At 44.3% G+C, this 24686-nt stretch overlaps 1 protein-coding gene and 1 pseudogene across 4 annotated transcripts in view; one reads left to right on the top strand and one right to left on the bottom strand.

Annotated features, from left to right (window-relative positions):
• Window positions 1–24686, bottom strand: part of LOC139262893 (organic cation/carnitine transporter 2-like) — a 162750-nt gene that overhangs the window by 116482 nt on the left and 21582 nt on the right. For all 4 annotated transcript variants that reach the window (XR_011592991.1, XR_011592990.1, XM_070878149.1 and 1 more), the window contains exons 2-3: window positions 24536–24639; window positions 20457–20611 (exon numbers count right to left, since the gene is read on the bottom strand). Coding sequence is in view for 2 of the 4 variants with exons in the window: in XM_070878149.1 (XP_070734250.1) it covers window positions 20457–20611; window positions 24536–24639 (259 nt within the window). In the remaining 2 variants the exon portion in view is untranslated. The remainder of the gene's footprint in view (window positions 1–20456; window positions 20612–24535; window positions 24640–24686) is intronic.
• Window positions 21768–21968, top strand: LOC139263542 (U2 spliceosomal RNA; annotated as a pseudogene).

The following is a 24686-nucleotide window of genomic DNA, read 5'->3' as shown; positions in this document are numbered from 1 at the left end:
CTGTTGTAATTTCTTATGTGGCTTGGTGTCAAATTTTTGTTTTTAACACTACTGTGAAGCGTCTTGGGATATTTTACTACATTAAAGGTGCTATATAAATACATCATGTTGTTGTTATTGCTGTTGTTGCAAACATATCCCAGAAAGCAAGCTGCATGAAGGATTCTGAATGCAGATATGTCACTTCAGCCCATCGTATGCACCTCCCAGAGGTCAGTGATCGAGCCGCATAAGAAGAAATTAGAAAACAAGAGAGTATAGCATGTGATAGAGAGGAGAGGAAAAATGAGTGGAATACATTTGAAAATAAATTTAAAACAAAGTAAAGTTTAAAAAGGAAAAAAAAAATCTTTAATAGACATTGGGACTGGAGATTATTAGGATCTCTGGATACAAGAACACAAGAACAGTCAGAGATGACAATTGACCAGTCAGCCTATGAAAACGTATCCCTCTGGTACTCTGTCTCTCTCATCCAACTGTATTTTGAACAACCCCAATGTTTTTGCCTTTTCTACCCAATCTGGCAGACAATTTCAAACATGGGTTCATTACTTCAATAAATAAGTTTTTCCTGACATATTCTTTTAATTTACTTTTCACTAATTATATCTAGTTATGTTCTCTGGCTCTACTTTTCTGGCTTTTTTTAAAGTAATAATTTGAGTATAAATTATCTGTAATCATTCAATATTTTAGATATATCAAGAGATCCCTTCATAACTGCCTTCTTTCCAGGCTGTAAAACAAAAGTTGGCTAAGATTTTCTCATAGCTGATCCTCTCAACGCTTGGAATCAGTCTTTGTTTTCTCATCTTGTATCCTTTCCAATACAGTAGACATATTAACATTTTAAGCTCTATTACAGTTAATGTAATTGATTACGGCGACATCAATTGCCGAGGATAATGCAGATTGAGGACACATTTCTTTTTACAAAAAATTCCAGCACTTTGTGGCCAGCCACAGAGATCTTTGGCCATACAATACTGCAACTGGCATCTGAAATCTACCACAGTCATTTTCTGTCCTCCACCCAGGTGGGCTGGTCAACATAGGCAAGAATCAAGTCAAGAACCTGATGACAATGCTTAAATTACACTGATCCCAGAAAGTTGCTCTGAGTCAGAAATGGGCAATTTGAGTGAGTAGAATTCCCACCCTGCCAAAGTTGTGGTAATATTCCAACTATTCAGAAAATCCTGGCTTTTATGTTTACTGTTACTCCCTTTCTAAGACTTGCTGACAATTCTAGCCATTTACAACACACATTTTCTACATCTAAATCAAATACTTTAAAGGGCCACTCCCAGGACTGTCCAGAGACAATTTAGGCAGAGTATATCAGATCTGCCAGAGGCAATTTGGGCACAGCACACCAGAAGTGCACTCCACGAGGACCATGACCTCAGGGCCCAAACTTCCTCTTGGGCCTAATTTGAATACTGCAGGTGTGCACTGGGCACATTTTAGGGGTGCACTACTGGGTCCAGCCAAGAAGGGAAGATAAAGTCTTGGTGCTTCTGGTGTTTTAAAGTCAGCAAGAAGCTTAAAGAGGCAGGCACAATGGAAGTCCCGTAAAAGAACGATGTTTGTGGACGTTATAGTACATGGAAATTTTTCTACATTACAACAGTGACTACACTTCAAAAGTAATTAATTGGCTGTAAAGCACTTTGAGATGTTCGGTGGTCGTGAGAGGCGATATATAAATCCAAGTCTTACTTTTCATGTTACACTGAACTGCCAATGAGTATTGAAGAATGCCGACTTCATTGTCTAGAGATGTGATTTTCATTGCAGTAGTCTTCTTATTCAGTTTAATGAGATGGCCCCTGACAATATGTGCATGTTGCTGTGCCATGTCAGGAATGGCAGCATAGAAACATAAAAAATAAGTGCAGTAGGAGGCCATTTGGCCCTTCGAGCCTGCACCACCATTCAATAAGATCATGGCTGATCATTCGCCTCAGTACCCCTTTCCTGCTTTCTCTCCATACCCGTTGATCCCCTTAGCCGTAAGGGCCATATCTAACTCCCTCTTGAATATATCCAATGAACTGGCATCAACAACTCTCTGCGGCAGGGAATTCCACAGGTTAACAACTCTCTGAGTGAAGAAGTTTCTCATCATCACAGTCCTAAATGGCTTACCCCTTATCCTTAGACTATGTCCCCTGGTTCTGGACTTCCCTAACATCGGGAACATTCTTCCTGCATCTAACCTGTCCAGTCCCTTCAGAATTTTATATGTTTCTGAGATCCCCTCTTATCCTTCTAAACTCCAGTGAATACAGGCCCAGTCGATCCAGTCTCTGCTCATATGTCAGTCCTGCCATCCCGGGAATCAGCCTGGTGAACCTTCACTGCACTCCCTCAATAGCAAGAACGTCCTTCCTCAGATGAGGAGACCAAAACTGAACACAATATTCCAGGTGAGGCCTCACTAAGGCCCTGTACAACTGCAGTAAGACTTCCCTGCTCCTATACTCAAACCCCCTTGCTATGAAAGCCAACCTACCATTTGCCTTCTTTACCGCCTGCTGTACCTGCATACCAACTTTCAATGACTGATGTACCATAACACCCAGGTCTCGTTGCACCTCCCCCCTTTTCCGAATCTGCCACCATTCAGATAATATTCTGCCTTCATGTTTTTGCCACCAAAGTGGATAACCTCACATTTATACACATTATACTGCATCTGCCACGCGTTTGCCCACTCACCTAACTTGTCCTAGTCACCCTGCAGCCTTTTAGCACCCTCCTCACAGCTCACACCGCCACCCAGTTTAGTGTCATCTGCAAACTTGGAGATATTACACTCAATTCCCTCATCCAAATCATTAATGTATATTATAAATAGCTGGGGTTCCAGCACTGAGCCCTGCGGCACCCCACTAGTCACTGCCATTCTGAAAAGGACCTGTTTATCCCGACTCTCTGCTTCCTGTCTGCCAACTAATTCTCTATCCACGTCAGTACATTGCCCCCAATACCATGTGCTTTAATTTTGCACACCAATCTCTTGTGTGGGACCTTGTCAAAAGCCTGTTGAAAGTCCAAATGCACCACATCCACTGGTTCTCCCTTGTCCACTCTACTAGTTACGTCCTCAAAAAATTCTAGAGCATTTGTCAAGCAGGATTTCCCTTTCATAAATCCATGCTGACTTGGACCGATCCCGTCACTACTTTCTAAATTGCTGCTACTTCATCTTTAATAATTGATTCCAACATTTTCCCCACTACTGATGTCAGGCTAACCGGTCTATAATTACCCATTTTCTCTCTGCCTCCTTTCTTAAAAAGTGGTGTTACATTAGCTACCCTCCAGTCCAAAGGAACCGATCCAGAGTCGATAGACTGTTGGAAAATGACCATCAATTCATCCACTATTTCTAGGTCTACATCCTTAAGTACTCTGGGATGCAGACTTTCAGGCCCTGGGGAATTATCGGCCTTCAATCCCATCAATTTCCCTAAACACAATTTCCTGCCTAATAAGGATTTCCTTCAGTTCCTCCTTCTCTCTAGACCCTCGGTCCCCTAGTATTTCCGGAAGGTTATTTGTGTCTTCCTTTGTGAAGACAGAACCAAAGTATTTGTTTAACTGGTCTGCCATGTCTTTGTTCCTCATTACAAATTCACCTGAATCTGACTGCAAGGGACCTACGTTTGTTTTCACTAATCTTTTTCTCTTCACATATCTATAGAAGCTTTTGCAGTCAGTTTTTATGTTCCCAGCTAGCTTCCTCTCATACTCTATCTTCTCCCTCCTAATTAAACCCTTTGTCCTCCTCTGCTGTATTACAAAATTCTCCCAGTCTTCAGGTATGCTGCTTTTTCTGGCCAATTTATATGCCTCTTCCTTGGATTTAACACTATCCTTAATTTTCCTTGTTAGCCACGGTTGAGCCACCTTCCCCGTTTTATTTTTACTCCAGACAGGGATGTATAATTGTTGAAGTTCATCCATGTGATCTTTAAATGTTTGCCATTGCCTATCCACCGTCAACCCTCCAAGTATCACTCGCCAGTCTATTCAAGCCAATTCACGTCTCATACCAATGAAGTTACCTTTCCTTAAGTTCAGGACCCTAGTCTCTAAATTAACTGTGTCACTCTCCATCTTAATAAAGAATTCTACCATATTATGGTCACTCTTCGCCAAGGGGCCTCACACAACAAGATTGTTAATTAGTCCTTTCTCATTACACATCACCCAGTCTAGGATGGCCAGCCCTCTAGTTGGTTCCTCGACATTTTGGTCCAGAAAACCATCCCTAATACACTCCAGGAAATCTTTCTCCACCGCATTGCTACCAGTTTGGTTAGCCCAATCAATATGTAGATTAAAGTTGCTCATGATAACTGCTGTACCTTTATTGCATGCATCCCTAATTCCTTGTTTGATGCTGTCCCCAACCTTACTACTACTGTTTGGTGGTCTGTACACAATTCCCAGTAGCGTTTTCTGCCCTTTGGTACTCCGTAGCTCCACCCATAGATTCCACATCATCCAAGCTAATGTCCTTCCTTACTATTGCATTAATTTCCTCTTTAACCAGCAACACCACCGCACCTCCTTTTCCTTTCTCTCTATCCTTCCTAAATGTTGAATACCCCTGCATGTTGAGTTCCCAGCCGTGGTCACCCTGGAGCCATGTCGCCGTGATGCCAATTACTTCATATCCGTTGACTGCTATCTGCGCAGTTAATTCATCCACCTTATTCCGAATACTCCTCGCATTGAGGCACAGAGTCTTCAGGCTTGTCTTTTTAACACTCTTTGCCCCTTTAGAATTTTGCTGAAATGTGGCCCTTTTTGCTTTTTGCCTTGGGTTTCTCTGCCCTCCACTTTTACTTTTCTTCTTTCTATCTTTTGCTTCTGCCCCCATTCTACTTCCCTCTGTCTCCCTGCATAGGTTCTTGAACCGCTGCAGTCCATGTGTGAAGGTACTCCCACAGTGCTGTTAGGGAGGTAGTTCCAGGACTTTGATCCAGCGACGATGAAGGATCAGCGATATACCGCCAAGTTAGGATAGTGTGTGACTTGGAGGGGAACGTGGAGATGGTGGTGTTCCCATGCACCTGCTGCCCTTGTCCTTCTAGGTGGTAGAGGTCGCGGGTTTGGGATGTTACTACTTTTGAGGTCCTACATTTTAATTTAGCTCCTAGCTCCCTAAATTCGTCTTGTAGAACCTCATCCCATTTTTTACCTATATCGTTGGTATATATATGCACCACGACAACTGGCTGTTCACCCTCCATCTTCAAAATATCCTGCAGCCGCTCCGAGACATCCTTGACCCTTGCACAAGGGAGGCAACATACCATCCTGGAGTCTCGGTTGCATCCGCAGAAACATCTATCTATTCCCCTTACAATAGAATCCCATACCACTATAGCTCTCCCATTCTTTTTCCTGCCCTCCTGTGCAGCAGAGCCACCCACGGTGTCATGGACTTGACTGCTGCTGCTCTCCCATGCTGAGTCATTTCCCTCAAGGGTACCCAAAGCGGTATATCTGTTTTGCAGGGGATGACCGCAGGGGACCCCTGCACTACCTTCCTTCCACTGCTCTTCCTGTTGGTCACCCATCCCCTATCTGGCTATGTACCCTTTACCTGCGGTGTGACCAACTCATTAAATGTGCTATTCATGACATCCTCAGCATCACGAATGCTCCAGAGTAAATCCACCCGCAGCTCCAGTGCCGCAACGCCGTCTGTCAGGTGCTGCAGGCGGATGCACTTCCCGCAAAAATAATCATCAGTTTTACTGGAAGTGTCCCTGACTTCTCACATAGCACAGGAGGAGCATAACACGTGCCCAAGCTCTCCTGTCATGACTTAACCAGATTAACTTAATTTGGCAACAACAATGCTAAAAGGTTACTTACTGATAAAGAAAAAGAAAAACTACTCACCAATCACCAGCTAATCATTTACCCCTTGGCTGTGACGTCACCCTTCGATTTCTTTTTACTTCTTTTTTGCCTCTCTGCTACAGCTGCACCGGCTGGCCTTTTATAGGTTTCCCACGCTGCTCTCTGCCTCTCCGACATCCCGCTGGCTCCCGACGCCTGTTGGGCCTTTTATAGGCCCCCCCACGCTGCCACTCCGCCTCTCCGATGTCCTGCTGGCTCCCGACACCTATTGGGCCTTATGTAGGCCTCCCCACATTGCCGCTCCGCCTCTCTGGCGTCCTGCTGGCTCCCGACGCCTGTTGGGCCTTTTCTAGGCCTCCCCATGCTGCCACTCCGCCCAACCGGCGTCCCGCTGACTCCCGACGCTTGTTGGGCCTTATGTAAGCCTCCCCATGCTGCAGCTCTGCCTCTCCGACGTCCCGCTGGCTCCTGACGCTTGTTGGGCCTTATGTAAGCCTCCCCATGCTGCAGCTCCGCCTCTCCGACGTCCCGCTGGCTCCCGATGCCTGTTGGGCCTTATGTAGGCCTCCCCACGCTGCCTCTCCGCCTCTCCGACGTCCCAAGCAGCACCCCAAGAAGGGAGAGAAATTGGTCCTCGCCACATTTATGGGCGAAAATTAGGCGACAATTTTCTTTCTTTCCCAATATGGCAGGAGGCGCACTTCCAACTGGAAATGTACACGTTTCGTGCCCACCATATTGTGGGCTTAGTAGGCCAGCTAACACCCTAAAAACAGGCGCTGCGCAGCCAAATTTTTGGCGAGGATTTCTTGCTGGATTTTTTTCAACTTTAGTCCAGAAGTGCAGAGGTCAATTGTAATACCTGTATCTGATTGACCACCATAACTTAGATCAGGTAACTGGGCATAAACCAGGCATTAAGTCTGGGATCTCATTGTTGTATAAAGCACCAAAATTATTGGACCACAGCAGAGGTGAATGGAAGATTTGTGCCTGCAAGGATTTGGGGAATTTGGGGTAGAATCCAGTTTTGCCAGGATTCAAATTCATTCAGTGCACAATTAAATTCCACTAGGGTGGCTGTGAGTGGATTTTATGTCGAACCAACCTGCCCATGCCAAGGAGGCATATTTGGGGGAAATTCTGGTCTCCCATGAGAAATTCCACCCATTTCACCCTTACAAGTCTTCATGAGAGCTCACATAGGTGAAAGCTAGTGAAGGTCCACTAAGGACCTGAAGAAGGCCCCAAATTTTCACTAGGGAAAGGTAATCGATCCCAGAGGTCAGCATGTCCTCTTGGAAGCAGAAACATTTTTGTTAAGCCCTATGCTAGCTTCTAGTCTGCCATCGAAATGGTATGGTGCCATGCTGACATTCTGGCTGGTGGTTTGGGGCAGACCAGCACTGAAGCACCCTTGCATGACCAATACATCCATCCCAACCTTTTCAATGTCCTAGTCCATGCAATTTAGGATGGGTGGTTCCTCTTGCACTGATGGAGCAGAATCCAAGGTATTCAGCAGCTTATATGACTCCACTGCAAAGTTCATTTCTGTTGTGAAAAATAAATCCCTGAAATAACAGCAGCATTTAAAAGAATATTTTACATCAAGCTATCTTAATGAGTGCCAATACATGGAGAGGACTAATTAGGGACCAGCAAAGGGGTACGAGAACAATAAAATAATCAACTTTTGTGGAAAAGGGAAATATTTATTGATTTTGAATCAATTGTAAACTTAATAAGCAAACATAAAATAAGAATGACCATCTCTCAAGAGTGTGAAAGACCCAATGTCCAAATACTCGGACTATAACTGAGTCATCAATGATTTTCTCACAGTAAAATAATGCTAGGAATGTGCTGATCAGGAGGACTGATGTTTATTTTAGGGGGTTTCATTGTGGTGGTGGGAGTGAGAGTGTGCAATCCTTAGCTGCTGATTGTTAAATTGCAGTGGGTTGTGTTTAATTTTCACTCGTGGAATTTAGTCCAGGGACAATGAAAACAGCCATCAGTCCTACAGAGTAATGTGACATTTACACAAGAGTCGGCCATCCCGTCGAGCCTCTTCCGTCATTCAGTAAGACCATGGCCAACCTGTATCCTAACTCCATCCACCCACCTTGGCTCCATGTTCCTTAATACCCTTAGCTAGCAAAAATTTATTGATCTCGGATTTAAAATTATTCATCAATCTAGCATGTGCTGCTTTTTGTGGGAGAGAGTTCCACACTGTGTGTGAAGAAATATTTCCTATCTTCTCTCTTGAATGGCCTGACTCTGATTTTAAGGTTATGACCCAATATCCTAGACTCCCCCACCAGCATAAAAAGTTTCTCTCAATCTACCCTATCGAAATTATAAAAAAACTCAATCATATCACCTCTTAATCTTCTCTATTCCAGAGAATACAAGCCTAGTATCTATGTAAGCTTTCCTCATAATTTAACCCTTAGTGCCCTGGTACCATTCTGGGGAATTGGCACTACACTCCTTCCAAGACCAATATATTCTTTCTAAGGTGCGGGTGCCCAGAACTGTACACAAAACTCCAGATGTGGTCTAATCAGGCTTTGTATAGCTGTAGCAAAATGACCTACCCTTTATATTCTAGCCCTCTAGATATGAAGGCTAACATTCCATTAGCCTTTTTGATTATTTTTTCTACCTGACCACTTCATTTTAGTGATCAGTGTACATTGACCCCGAAATCTCTTTGGACCTCCACTGTTGCTAACTTCTCACCATTTAAAAAATACTCAAGTCTGTCCTTTATTGGTCTAAAGTGGATGACCTCATACTTCCCTGCATTGAAATCCATCTACAATAGTTTAGCCCACTCACTTAATCTATCAATGTTTCTTTGTATTATTATACACCCGTCCACACTACTAACTATACAGTACCACCAATCTTTGTGTCATTGTCAAACTTGGATATATAGCTCTCTATTGTGTTATCTAAGTTATTAAATACATATAGTGAATAATTGAGGCCCCAGCAGATCCTTGAGGGACACCACTAGTTACTTCCTTCCAACTCGAGTACATACCCATTATCCCTACCACCTAACCAATTTCCAACCAGGTCAATAAATTGCCTTGAATTTCATGAGCTTTACTTTTTAGCTAACAGTCTCTTCTGTGGAAACTTACTGAAGACCTTCTAGAAGTCCATATAAACTACATTCATATACACTCTACTGTCTACTACTTTAGTTACTGCTTCGAAAAATTCAATTAGATTTGTTACATATGACCCACTTTTTACAGATCTATATAAATTCTTATTTGGGCAAGAGACCCTAACCTGTCCTTCTGCCCGGATGCTGTCTTTCTCACACCAATTACTTAACACGTTTTTTATTTGTCACTCCAGTTGTAACTTTAGTACACCTTTCAGCTAGAGTATCTATAGCACGATTTGTGACCAGAACTCTGCTATTATACCTTTTTATTAAATCTTTAAATTAAAAATGTTACTATTGTTTCAGACTGAGCCCTTCCCCCATTTATTAGTAATTAAAATCCTTTTTTTAAATCACCCTATTTATCCTTTCCAATGGTACAGCTCTCTCCTGGTGATAGTGTCACATGAAAAGGAACCGTTCCACACCACTCCTTAAGCCATATGTTCACCTTCCTGATCTATTTGTCCCAATGCCAATTGGCATGTGGCTTGGGTAATAATCCAGAGATTACCACCCTCGAAGTCCTGTTTTCTGATTTAGCTCCCAACTCCTGATACTTCCTCAGTAGGACCACCTCCCTTTTCTCCTATGTCATTGGTTCAGCCACATCAAGATAGCCCTTACTCTGGAACTAGGTAGGCAACATACCCTTCGGAACTCGTGATCGTGGCTGCAGATGTGGCAGTGTGGGAGTCTCGCTGACCACAACCGACCACATATCAGAGTCCCAGCACATAGCCTGAACTGCCATTTCTAGTTTTTATTTATTTATTAGTTAGTGGTAATTTAATTCTAGATATAATACAATTACTTCAGATCTAGATTATATTAATTAATTAGTCTTGTTTTTTGTTAATTATAGTATCCTCTTAACTCCTATGTATTACTTATGTATATCAGATTTTTATTTAAGGCACTTTGGATCCCTTTAATGTTGGTATCCTCTACTTAGTTAATTTTAATTTTATCCCCTTAGATCTAATTAATTACTTTGATAATTTATTTATATGCTTACTTATTTTATTATGCACCTTGGTTTAAATTACTTAGCACCTCCTTCCCCTTCTGCCCCCATTTCCCACTCTCACTGAATTCCCATCTTCATTTGTTCAACAACTCACTTCATTTTAGCAATTCACCCAGTGCTGTGCTACAGCTCGGTGTTTAATTATTCAAACTACTCTGAGTCAAAGCAAGAGATTCATCCTTCACTCCCATCTGGTACTATATGGCTCATGCAAGACTCCTGCTCATGAAACTAGTGTAAGGAGCAGTCTTCACGATGCAGCATTTTAGAAGCCATTATGTACTTGTGAAGAGCCAACGGTAAACTTTGAGAGGTCTCACATTGTCATTAGTGCAAAAACTGCCAGCAGAAATACATTAACGGGACCACAGACTCCATGGGATCTGTGAATTTTATTAAGTTAGAAAATTAAATAGGTTATAGTGGAGCAGCTCCGCCTTAGTAGGACTGCCACAATCCTACTACTTAAGTAAAAGGATCAGCATGACCAGGTAATGTTAAGACAGCTTATTCTTCAAAGCTCCTGAACAGTGTGAAGTTTCAAACTAGTATTTTCTTGAAGGTCAGAAGTAGAATTAAGGAAAATACTTGAGAAGGTAAGATTAAAGGGTGCAGTGGAACTAAGGTGAAAGTAGGGGACAAAGCAAGCCACCCTAGGCAACCCCAAATTAAATTAAATATCTAAGGGAAGTTTAAAGTAAAACATCTAATGGAAGTTAAAATTAATGAGGGGAACCAGATACAGGTAAACTCAAAAAGGAACACCTGCGATAAAAAAAACAAATGGAGGCAATGGGAGAAATATAACAAGAATGTGAAACAGCCAAGAGATATATAACAAAGATGAAAACTATGTTTGCTGTAGGATGTTTTCAAATGAGAGAACCATATACAAGGGAGAGGTGAAGAGATGTGTAAACTGTCTGTTAATCGGTACACATAAATAAAGAGTTATAGGTTCAGAGAGCAAGTTACAGAATTTTGCAGTCAGAGTGAGCCCTCTCAGGTAACAGATGTGGCAAGCCTTGCATCAGACCTCAAGAGTGAATTTTCAGGGACTAGAGCTGGAGACTTGAACAATTAGGGTCAGCATTGTCATGACAGGGGAACAAATGCTAAAGGAAGCCAAGAAAATGGTGATATTAGCTTGATTAAAGTTGGTAAAAAAAGCAAGAAAGGTAGAAAACCTTGGAAAAACTATGCAAGAAATTAGATTAGAGAACCGATACCTGGCAATGTCCAACATGGTAACAGAAGAAAAGGTAATTAAAAATCCATAGAGGACAGCCTGGACAAAGATGCTGTTTACAAGTCATGGAGAGACTGTACTTTGTAGATGATTCTTTACTGAGGAAAGTAGATGGCCATGAGTGCCACAAGGACAATACCCACAGGATGGTGAGTTGACTGCCTGGAACTAGAGCAGTACGTATTAAGGAAAAGTTAGAAGGGATACTGAAGAGGACAGATGGGGACATGGCAATAGACCACATATAGGGACAAATGCACCTGATCACAGACATCCCCTTTAGTTCTTTCCTCCCCTTCCCCCTTTCACAGCCCCTGCACTTCCTTATGAATCTGTTACATCTCAAGCTTTTCCAGTTCTGATTACGGGTCACAGACCTGAAACGTGGGCTGGATTTTTAGCTTTTTGCGATTTCGCCCGTTTGCAGGCGCAAATCACGGCAAAATCAAAAATTTAGCGGCGGGTTAGCGTTAGCGCCAGAACGTGCAACTTCTGACAAATTAAAGTTCATGAGGAGCATTAATGCTAACTCCGGTGTTGCACCACTGAATTTGTGTGCTGGAGCCAAAAGTTCCGGCCTTAAAAAAAAAATCGGCCGTTCTGCGGATGCGCAAATTTTTGGGGTCTTTTTTCTTCCCACACTTCTGGTCTGCTGCCTAATCACAAATGCAAATGCAGGGTGCGGCCGCGCGCATGCGCAATACACCCGGGGCTGAATCAGCCATTTTTAAATTTGATTTTGACCATGGAGGAGGAGGATAGCAGACAGTGTGCCAGGCGATTTAGCCAAGGGGCTAACGAAGCTCTCATGGGGGCTGTGGAGAGAAGATGGCAGGAGTTATATCAGAGGGGTGGATCTAGACCCCAGCCAGCCATTTTTAATCAAACATGGAGGGAAACCGCTGAGGAAGTCTCTGTCTCAGACACAGTGGCCAGCAGTGCAAAACAGTGCTGGAAGAAGTTCACTGATCTTTGTAGGATCGTTAGAGTACAACTTTTATTGATGCACTCCTTCATTACTTCAATTATAAATCTGACACACTATTTGATGTCATACTTTTGGTGCCTGTCAGTGGTCTGTGGGTGTTCTCATGCTGTTGCTGTCTCTCAGCACTCTGTGGGTTGCCTCCAAAAATGCATGACACATAGGCTATCTGTGTGTGCCATAAGAGCAGATGGACCCTCTGGTAACCATTCCCCTTTTCATCTTTGCAGCAAAGAAGTCCCATAACCGCCGGGAGCAGGTGAGGACAAGTGGCAGTTCACCTCAGACCCTGCCACCTACCTCGAGGAGCGAGTGGCAGGTCTCATCGGTGTCTTAAGTCGGGCAGCTGCCACTGGGGGCGCTGACCCTCGCTTGAATACTGAGGTACTTCCTGCACACTCCCTGGGCTAAGTTGGGGCAATACGATGCAGTGTCTATGGACTAGGGTTGGGTCAATGTGATGCAGTGTCTGTAGACTAGGGTTGGATCAATGTGATTCAGTGTCTGTAGACTAGGGTTGGGTCAAGGTGATGCAGTGTCTGTGGGCTAGGGTTGGGGCAATGTGATGAAATGTCTTGGACTAGATATAACGTAGTAGTGGCAGTCCTCCACATGAGCATGTGCTATGCGACCTTCCTCATGTCACCCTGTCCCCTCCCCTGCTGCTAACCGCTCGTCTGTTGCTTTCTACTTCCAGATGACCAGCCACAGCCGCAGAAACCCTCAACGCAACCCTCCACATCAGTCTATCATGTGGAGGAGGAGGAGGAAGAGGAGTTCAGAGATCAGTTGACTCCAGGGCAGATGCAATCTACCTCTCGTTTACCACCAGCAATCACCTCGAATTATGTAACTTTCTCGGGGTTTGAGACCTCTGAGGCTCCTGGGACTAGTGGTATGCAGCAACGCAGTTCTAGGGTTGAATCCCGTATGCCATCTCTCCGTAAGGCAAGTCAGCAAAGTCGGTCTGCTGACAGACAGGCAGATGTGGAACTGGACATGCAGGGACTGTCCAGGGAGAGCATCCACCTCACCCGTCAGCTCCTTGATGTCCCGGGTAGGGTTCCAGCAACCATCGAGAGTCTCACAACGACCATTACGGAGTTAGGGTTGTAGATTGTCAGTGCGAGCCGTGAAACCTGTGAGGCTGGTGGTCTCCTGCAGTGACACTGGAGTCCCGGAGAGTGTGGCGCGAAGCCTTGCCGAATATGGTTCATCACAGGCACAAACTCTGCTTCAGCTTGGGCAGGTGATGCTGTCCATAAACCCTCTCGCCATACTCTCTGCATTCTCCAGTGTCACACCCAGACCCACACCACCTGTGACTGTCGACACCGATGAAGAGGCTCGCCAGTCAGAAGGGCCTTCCACGCCACAAGCTAGTCCAGTGCATCCCCAGACGGCGTCTCCAATGTCTCTTCCCCCAACACAGCCTTACTGCACGCCATCTTGGTGCCACTAGGAGAAGCAGGCAAGGGAGGGGGATAAGGGTAAAGGAGGAGGGGGGCGGGAGAGAAGAGCCGGTGGTAAAAGATAGTGGGGCAGGGGTTGCTGCATTATGTTCTGCATTCTGTGGTTTATAATGTTGTTGTTGTTGTTGAATAATCACAGTGCTGGATGCAGATAATTTATGTTATTTTATTCAAGTTTCAAAATTAAGTTAACAAAGTTATAAAAGTTTACAATGTTTCATAAATACTTTTGTTCACCTTAACCATTCCTGTATAGTGTCTCATTTGCAGAATAAGAGGAGGGATAGTCAACATGGTGGGATAGAGTGGACAGGCAACGGTCTAACGTGCCGTTCACTCTTCAAGCAAAGTGTTCAATTATGAGCTGCTGACGTAAGGCTTTTGCAGCGGCGAAATTCCCACGATGCCTCCCCTGTGGTTGTGGTGGGAGTAGTGGTGGCATGGGTTCCTCGCCAGACTTCTCTTCCTCCTCCTTCTCCTCCTCTCTTCTGAGGTGGTCCTGCAATTCCCATTGGCATATCCTGTCCCCTCATGATGGCTAAGTTGTGTAGCATGCTGAGGGGAGTATTGCAATCAGCCTCCAGAGTGGTCCTGGTATCAGAAGCGCTGCTTGAGCAATTGTCTGTTTGACGATGTTGCATGTGGCTGCATGGCTCTCGTTATAGCGATGCTCGGCTTCTGTCCGAGGGGGTTCATGAGCCAGGTGGCGAGGCTGTAACATTTGTCCCCCAGCATCCAGCTCTGGCCTTGTGGTTGAAGCTGGAACATATGTAAGACACTGCTCTCACGCAAGATGAAAGCATCATGGATGCTCCCTGGATATTGGATATTGACTGCCATGATAGGCTGTATATGGTCCCAGACGATCTGTACGTTCATGGAGTGAAATTCCTTTCAGTTTCAGTCAACAGATTGTGTAAAGGTGCTCGCAGGGCAATGTGTGTACCCTGAACCTTGGGGAAGCCAGCAAAATCGTCCGAAACCTACAATCCTCTCATTTTGGGTTTCCTTTGTCATTGGGAAGTTTATGAAGTCTATTCTGCGTGTGTACAGTGCAGTCATCATCATCATCATAGGCAGTCCCTCGGAATCGAGGAAGACTTGCTTCCACTCCTGAAGTGAGTTCTTTGGTGGCTGAACAGTCCAATACGAGAGCCACAGACTCTGTCACAGGTGGGTCAGAAAGTCGTTGAGGGAAGGGGTGCATGGGACTGGTTTGCCACACGCTCTTTCCGCTGCCTACGCTTGATTTCTGCATGCTCTCGCCATTGAGATTCGAGGTGCTCAGCGCCCTCTCGGATGCATCTCCTCCACTGAGGGCAGTCTTGGGCCAGGAACTCCAAGGTGTCAATGGGGATGTTGCACTTTATCAGGGAGGCTTTGAGGGTGTCCTTGTAGCGTTTCCGCTGCCCACCTTTGGCTCATTTGTCATGAAGGAGCTCTGAGTAGAGCACTTGCTTTGGGAGTCTCGTGTCTTGCATACGAACTATGTGGCCTGCCCAGCGTAGCTGATCGAGTGTGGTCAGTGCTTCAATGCTACGGATGTTAGCCTGGATGAGGACGCTGATGCTGGTGCGCCTGTCCAACCAGGGGATTTGTAGGATCTTCGTGAGACATCGTTGGTGATATTTCTCCAGCAACTTGAGGTGTCTGCTGTACATGGTCCATGTCTCTGAGCCATACAGGAGGGCAGGTATTTCTACAGCCCTGTAGACCATGAGCTTGGTGACAGTTTTGAGGGCCTGGTTTTCAAACACTCTTTTCCTCAGGCGGCCGAAGGCTGCACTGGAGGCGGTGTTGGATCTCGTCGTCGATGCCTGCACTTGTTGTAGTCACCTAGTGAATGCAGCAATGTGTAGTATGCTGCGAAATGGAGCATATGTCCCCCACTGATGCCTGAAAGGAGCCGGAGGCATAGAAGGCAAGTGCCGCAGTCACCTTCACCTCGACGGGCAGTGCAGTCCTGTTGCCGCTGGTAGGTTGTAGGTTTGCCTGTATGAGCAGGCACATCTCTGTGACCACCTGATTTCGGAAGCGCAGCCTTCTAACTTACTCAGAGAGCTGCAGGATGAGCAATGTTTCCTGTAAGCTTGTGGGAGGCAAGGTCTCCTCTCCATACGTCTGCGACCTCTTCGATTACGTTGAAAATGATTATCAATAAGCCTTCTTCTAGCTCGACGCCGTATAAATATAGCAGCCAGGATTAATGGCTGACATAGAATGGCCCCCATCTTTTAAAATGTCCTTAAATGTCCTTTAAAACAAACCATAAACTCACATAAACTTCACAATCAAAAGTATGCAGTAACGCAGAGTTCTTCTCCCAATGCTTTTAATTACTCAGAACTCCGACTTTCCCCTCTGGTTTCAAGATGGCGCTGTTAGCGCCTGGTTCGTCCTGGGTCCGATTGGTTTTTGCAGGCGGGTTCCCGGGCGAAATGCTTAAAAGTTCCGCCCGGGGCTCCAGCGCAGCGATTCACAATGATTTACGTCATCCAAACAGTCAAAACAGTGGGCGGGTGCTAAGTTTTAGCGCCGCCGCAGAACCATTGGTGAAAATTCTGCCCAGGCGAAAGATCTTGTGCGCCTCGTTTCACACCAAAAAAAATTGTTTTTGCGCCACACCCAGGTGCTAAATTGGGTGCAAATGAGTCGAAAATCCAGCCTCATTAACTCTTTCTCACCACAGATGCTGCTTGACTTGCTGAGATTTCCAGCATTTTCTGTTTTTATTGCTGGAACTTAAGACTGTTGTGGCAGTACAGCACCGTAATGTAGTGGGAATATAGAAACATGGCTAACTCTAGAGGATGAAAATCTAATTATTTATTATAAAGTGTTCATAAAAGTCAGATTGAACAGAAAAGGAGGTAGTGTAGCCCTATATGTAATGAACAATTTGGAGATAAAAGTTGATCCTGTGAAAGTAGAAAGATACAAAATGAACTACCCTGGTAAGACATCTAACATTAAAAAAAATCAAAGCTAACACTAAGGGTATGCTATCGGCCACTTGATCAGAAGAAGGAAGGCAGTTTTCTCAATGAAGGGATAAGATGGGTATAGAACCATAGAATCTTACAGCAAAGAAGCAAGCCATTCATCCTGTGGTGCCTGTGCCGGTTGTTTGAAAAATCTTTCCAATTTAGTCCAATACCCCAGCTTTCCCCCCATGTCCCTGCAACTTATTTTTCTTCAAATACATGTCCAATTGCCTTTTGAAAGTTCCTATGGAATCTGATTCTACCACCAGTTCAGGTATGTGAGAACAGGAAAGTTATTTTAATGGGAAACTTTGATTAACATAATATAAAGTGAGAAAATCCAAGTGGCTTAGAGTCAGATTTGGCAAATGTAGTGCCCAGTGCCCAGTGAAGCCACAAACAACAATGCTATGTTTCATAAGCAATGATTTCCTACATTGCAACGGTGGCTACATTCCAAAAGTACTTCATTAACTGTAAAGTGCTTTGAGACGTCCAGTGGTCATGAAAGGCGCAATATAAATCTAACTTTCTTAACTTAATCTGCTATTCGTTAATGACTCAGAAAATGTATAAGATATGGTGGTTGGTTACCATACCCACTGAATGATAAAGCTTTAACATGGTCTGGGAATTGGAAATACTGAGGATCAGGAGCTTTACAAGCGCTATGAAATGAGGGAACAATTAAAGCAAATAAAATGAGACACTGTTCAACCACACTTCAGAAGTCAAGCAGAACTTTCAAAGTATAATCCTGAGGACTGCATGATAAACACATTCCCACAAGCAATAAGCTCGGACTAAGCAAACACAACGTGAAATGGATTAACAGTTGAATTTAAAATTAAATAAGTCGAAAAAAATAGCTTGTACCAATTCTGCAGGAGGAAAGAAAAAGAGATGCACTGGAATGGATACTAGAAAATGCTGAGACACATAGGGCCCAAGTTTCCACATAATTTGCGCCTAATTTTTAGGAGCAACTGGTGGAGAACGGACTATCTTAGAAATCGCAATTCTCCACATTTTTTTTTCTGCAGTTCTAGTCAGGTAGAACAGTTTCACTTTGGAACAGAATTTTTTCTTCAAAAGGGGGCGTGTCCGGCCACTGACGCCTGATTTCAAAGTTTCCACAGTGAAAACGTACTCCAAACTAACTTAGAATGGAGCAAGTGAAGATTTTTGTAGAACTGAAAAAACCTTGTCTACACATTAAAAAATCAGGCGCAGGTTACAAATTAGGCGTCCGGAACGAGGTGGTGGGGGAGGGGGAGGAGGGGGGGGGGGGAGGGAAGTCATTAAATTCTACAATTAATCCTTAGTTATACTTATATAAATATTATACAAATAAATCCAACCTGAATAAAAATTTATAAGCAAAGAAAAAATTAAATAAACCATCTTCCTACCTGTGTGAAAGTGCTTCAGCCAGGGAGAACGACTGCAGAAAGCCTCACAAGTTGAGGAAGCTGTTCGTTCCCGCGGGGGGGGGGGGGGAGGAGGCAGCCGTTCGTTCCCGCGGCGGGGGGGGGGGAGGGGGGGGGAGAGAGGAGGAAACCATTCCCGACGGCGGGCGGGGGGAACGGCTGCCTCAACTTTCTGAGGCTTCCTGCAGCCTTCTCACTGCTGCAAGAAGCCTCAGTGCTGATCATAGAAGGGCAATGTGCTTTTATTAAAAAATGTTCAAAAATTAAACAGCTACAAAGAACTTCAAAAATGGGCGAGTGCCAATGTTTCCTTCACACTGCGCGTGCGTGAACGCGCACGCGCAGGGTTGCCGGCAGGAAAAAAACTAATTTAAATGGTACCCGCCCCCTCCCACTTACAAAATCGGCGCGATGGTAGGCTCCGCCCCTCTGGGCGCCGCGCCAAGCAGACATGGAGCTGCAGGGCGCTCCAGAATCGCGCGTTTTTTTTCCGCCGCTGTTTTAGGTGCGAAAAACGGGCGCCCAGCTCGGAGGGGCGCCCGTTTTTTATCGTGTGGAAACTTGGGCCCATAAAAAGGGTGATCGGAGGCACAACCAGAGACCAGGAAAAAGGTTTGGCGTCTGAGACTAAGAATAACAAGACAAAAATATTTCAGTGCCACAACAGCAAGAGGACAGTCAGATAAAAGGTGAAACAATAAAATAAGTAAATGGGCTTGAAACAAGAGGATGAGCACAAAACAGTAAATATTCTGAATGACTTTCTCCAAGTATTCAGAAGACATGAGCAAAATGCTTGGAAACTCTGTTCTAAGACATAGCATAAGAACATAAGAAATAGAGCAGGAGTAGGCCATACGGCCCCTCGAGCCTGCTCTGCCATTTAATACGATTTTGGCTGATCCAATCATGGACTCACGTCCACTTTCTTGCCCGCTCCCCATAACCCCTTATCGGTTAAGAAACTGTCTATTTCTGTCTTAAATTTATTCAATGCCCCAGCTTCCACAGCTCTCTGAGGCAGCAAATTCCACAGATTTACAACCCTCTGAGAAAATAAATTTCTCCCCATCTCAGTTTTAAATGGGTGGCCACTAAGAGTATGCCCCCTAGTTCTAGTCTCCCTCATCAGTGGAAACATCCTCTCTGCATCCACCTTGTCAAGCCCTCTCATAATCTTATATGTTTTGATAAGATTACCTCTCAATCTTCTGAATTCCAATGAGTAGAGACCCAACCTACTCAACCTTTCCTCATAGGTCAACACTCTCATCTCTGGTATCAACCTAGTGAACCTTCTTTGAACTGTCTCCAAAGCAAGTATATCTTTTTGTAAATATGGAAACCAAAACTGCATACAGTATTCCAGGTGTGGCCTCACCAATACCCTGTATAACTGTAGCAAGACTTCGCTGCTTTTATACTCCATCCCCTTTGCAATAAAGGCCAAGATTCCATTGGCCTTCCTGATCACTTGCTGTACCTGCATACTATCCTTTTGTGTTTCATGCACAAGTACCCCCAGGTCCAGCTGTACTGCAGCACTTTGCAATCATTCTCCATTTAAATAATAACTTGCTCTTTGATTTTTTTCTGCCAAAGTGTATGACCTCATACTCCATCTGGCAAATTTTTGCCCACTCACCTAGCCTGCTATGTTCTTTTGCAGATTTTTTGTGTCCTCCTCACACATTGCTTTTCCTCCCATCTTTGTATCGTCAGCAAACTTAGCTACGTTACACTCGGTCCCTTCTTCCAAGTCGTTAATATATATATTGTAAATAGTTGGGGTAACCTGGTGTAACTATGTTCTAATCTAGTTTGCACCTTTTCTTTGCATTCCTGCCAGAATACAGCATATGCACCAGAAGGCCAAAGATTTTCAGGTGCCTGATTTGTAACATTTAGGATTCTTCTTGCTGTTTTGTTTTGCCATACTGAACTTTGTGCATCATTGCTCATACTTCACTTTTTTCTGCAATTCAGCAATCTTCTGGTTCACATTTCCAGCAGAAGCATTCACGGTTCAGGATTTTTTTTTAACCATTTTTCCACAGAACTGAATTTCAAAAATAAGGCCTCAAAATTCCATTAGTATTCTACCAGTCTTCAGGGCCAACAAGTAATGACCAGAACTTAGTGTCATACTAAGAGCGACAAAATTATCCAAAGTTGTGAGGAAAGGGTAAATAAAAGAAAACTGAGTGGTGTAGATATTTACCCAGAACAAAGGCAGTCACATAGTTTGAAATCTGTCCAATACCCACAATGAAGTTAAGAAAGCAGAATATTTCCCAGTTTGGAGAGAATATTTGAAGCATGCTGAATCCAGTCTGTACAGCCATAGTTCCAAACAGAACTGCCTTCCTCCCGAACCTGCAAAGCAGAAGCAAATAAAGTTTCAACTATATACACTACTGCATACTTGCTAACATAAAAAGACTTGCATTTATATAGTGCCTTTCACGGCCACTGGACGTCTCAAAGTACTTTACAACCAATGAACTACTTTTGAAGTGTAGTCATTGTTGTAATGTGGGAAACGTGGCAGCCAATGTGCGCACAGCAAGCTCCCACAAACAGCTGTGTTATAATGACCAGATAATCTGTTTCATTATGTTGATTGAGGGATAAATATCGGCCAGGACACCAGGGATAACTAAAGAAAGACTTGGATTTATATAGCGCCTTTCACGATCAACGGACTTCTCAAAGTACTTTACAACCAATGAAGTACTTTTCGAGTGTAGTCACTGTTGTAATGTGGGAAATGCAGCAGCCAATTTGCGCACAAGCAAGCTCCCACAAACAGCAATGTGATAATGACCTGATGTTTTTCTTTTGTTATGTTGATTAAAGGATACATTTTGGCCAGAACACTGGGGATAACTCCCCTGCTCTTCTTCGAAATAGGATCATGGGATCTTTTACGTCCACTTGAGAGAGCAGAAGGGGCCTTGGTTTAACGTCTCATCTGAAAGACAGCACCTCCAACAATGCAGCACTCCCTCAGCACTGCACTGGAGTGTCAGCCTAGATTTTTTGTGCTCAAGTCCTGGAATGGGTCTTGAACTCACAACCTTCTGAGCCACAGTTGGTGCTTTACGACTGAGATGAGGAGAAATCTCTCCACTCAGAGGGCTGCGAATCCCCAGAACTCTCCACCCGAAAGGGCCGAGGATGCTAAATCGCCAAGCACACCCAAGGCCGAGACAGACAGATCCCCGGACTCCAGGGGCATTATGGGATACGCTAATCGGGCAGGAAGGTGGAGCCGAGTCCAAAGACCAACCACGATCCCAGCGACCAGCAAAGTAGGCTCAGGGGGCCGCACGGCCCACCCCGCTCTCAGTTCTCATGCTCCTGCATTGTGCTTCATCTGATCCAGGAATGCTCGATATAGGCAGTCCCTTGCATTAAACACCAATCATCTTGCTGAACATAGACATTCATCCTAAACAAAATGCAGAGGGGTGCAGTGCCAACCCTTTCAAATGGTCATGCTATACCATAAACAGGACATGTGTATAACATCGCTTCTCGGCCTTTTGGCTAAGATCATGCGTAACTGACCTGACAGGGGAGTAACCATGACCAGAAAGTGGTTCTCCCTGGATCAGGAAGGTGGTTCTCCTATGCTTTTTGGAAATAGGAGGTGGGTGGGGGGCCTGCCCCGTCCACCTCCATGGCACGAACCTGGTATTGCAGTACTTCCAGGAACGGTGCAGCTTTGGCTCTAGGCCTTTTGGCTAAGAGCAAAATCATTGGCGCAAAGTGATCCTTGATGTGCACAAGGTGACCTTTGGCGTTTATGATCTGACAAGTTGATCTGACAAAGAATTGGAAAGATTGGCAACGAATAAAACATTAAAAAAAAATTTAAAAATGTGTATAACATATACAAACTCCTGATACACATGCTAAATGATACACACATTTGTACATACACTTGTAACTGGTGCACATGCCATATCTATATTCTCTCAGTTACATAAGCAATCATGCACATAAACACAGACTTATCCACTTAGGCTTAGATTTGCATAAAACAGGTGTGTGTCTGTGTCCAGGTTGGGATTCTAGCTAGTATTCTGAAGAAAAGGATTTCCATTTTTTTTTTTAAATGCTCAGTGCCCCCTTACAGAGGGGACCACAGGGGCAATCGGAAGATGTTTACTTGGACAGAACCCAGTACCCCCTCCTTAGCCAACCACTCTTTTGATGGATCTGCCAGCCACTTTGGCAGGCATATGCCCTAGTTGTGTCCCAGTGGTGTTTTTTAAAATGTATTCTCGAGATGTGGGCATCAATGGCAAGGCCAACATTTATTACCTACCCCTAGTTATCCTGAATAGCAGCTTGATACAACTGTGTGGCTTGCTAGACCACCATCGCTGCATGCCCTGTCATCAACATCTTGACGGTCACCACTGATCAAAAGTTTAACTGGACTGGTCATATCAACACCGTGGCTACGAACAGAGCAGAGGTTGGGTACTCTGTGATGAGGGGCTCAACTCCTAACTTCTCAAAGCCTCTGAACAAGGTTTAAATCAGGAATGTGATGGAATACTCACCATTTGCCTGGATGGGTGAAGCTCCAATACTCCAGAAGCTCAACAACATTCAGGACAGAACAGTTTCCTTGATTGGCATCAGCAGAATATATGATCACCATCACAGGTATAATGTAGCTGCAGTATGTATGATGTACAACATGCACTGCAGCAACCAAGAAAGGTTATTTTAACATCACCTTCCTCCCCTCCAATCTCTATCACCAAGAACAACAAAAGCAGTAATGTTGTGGAAACACCATCATCTTCAAATTCTCCTCTGAATAACACGCCATCCTGATTGGATATATATCCCCATTCCTTCATCACCACTGGTCAATAGCCTGGAATTTTTTAAATAATGCCATTGTGGGAACACCATCACCACAAAGGACTGCAACAGTTCAAGGAGAAATCACAAACCATCTTCTCAGGGCAATCAATGTGGCCTGGCCATTGTTGTCCACATCCCAAGAACAATTCTTTAAATAAAAACATCCACTCATACTCGTACTCATTACAACAGTGACTACACTCCAAAAAGTACTTCATTGGCTGTAAAGCGCTTTGAGACGTCCGGTGGTGGTAAAAGGCATTATATAAATGCAAGTCATTTTTTTACTCATACTCGGGCACGAACACACATATGCATACAGGTTTGGAAAGAAAGAAATTCACACAAACACTCACTTACAAATTCATCTCCAGAAAACCTGATCGGCAGAAATATGGAAATAAAATACCTCTTACAATTCTTTTGCAATGTGGCAAAGTGAAGCATAAAGGACCGGGATCAAGGTTAAATCGCACTTTGTGATGTAGTAACAAAAGGGTTAACATGTTTGGTAGCATACAGGAGATGAAGATATACAATTGCTTTTCTGCAATCAATGTGATTTCACTCTACAGTAGTTTTATCTGTAACCCATGAAATGATTCACCAGGTATTAAATACTGCAATCAGTCACCTATTTTAATACATTTGGTGTAGAATATAGTCACCTTTTCACCTCTGTCTCTCAAGTCATTTTATATGTCCCCAGCACAGGGGTATGAAATAAACAGGAATGAGTGTGACGTGGGAGGGGGAAAAAGTTGGGGTGAGTCACAAGCTTGCATGGCCACGGCATGAGCCACAGGCCATTTTAACCCGCTGGCCTCGTCACCATATTCCAGGCCTGACTCCCGCCTGAACCCAGCGGGAAGGACGAGGAGGCTGGCTAGCGGAAGCGAGATTTCTGGCGACTGGAGAGTCCTCTGTCAGGGACTTAAGAGAACGGTGCTCGGCAGTAAGATAGGTCAAGGTAATGGCGGGGGGGTGGAAGAGGAAGTCTGGGACGGGGAGGCCCATGGTTTCCTTGTGGGAGTCGGAGTTGCATTCCTGTTCCTCCTAAGCTACAAGGAATCCATTTAAATTGTAAATAAAATTATCTTGCCGTGCTTCTCTTCTTATCCTGGATCCAGTGGGCAACAGCTTCCCCCAGTGCGGTCAGTATTATGCACAATTCCAACTGATGTCATCAGACCTAGACATTTGAACATTTATGAGGCCCCCAAGTGCCTCACGTGCCTCCAGAAACCCAGGAACTAAAATATCAGTCGGTGGGAATGCAACATGAATGGTGAGGTAAGTACTCAGCTCCTAATTTAACCTGCCTCCCTGCACCCCCCCTCCTGCTTTTTGTCAGGTGTGGGAGGCTAAAATGAGTCTTTCTAGCAGAGTTGAATACAGGAAATAACTCACCTGTCTGACAACTGTCCAGAAAAAAAGGAACCAACCAGCACTCCAATGAAGAATATGGACATAGAAAACGGCCCTTTCCAGTCATTGTCACACACCAAGTCCCACTGAAATGCAAAGAGAAATGAAAAGCTCCAAATATGTTGACTTGGTT

This window comes from Pristiophorus japonicus, chromosome 4, assembly GCF_044704955.1.
Source record: "Pristiophorus japonicus isolate sPriJap1 chromosome 4, sPriJap1.hap1, whole genome shotgun sequence".
NCBI classification, from domain to species: domain Eukaryota; kingdom Metazoa; phylum Chordata; class Chondrichthyes; family Pristiophoridae; genus Pristiophorus; species Pristiophorus japonicus.
This window is presented reverse-complemented; position numbering and strand designations above follow the sequence as displayed.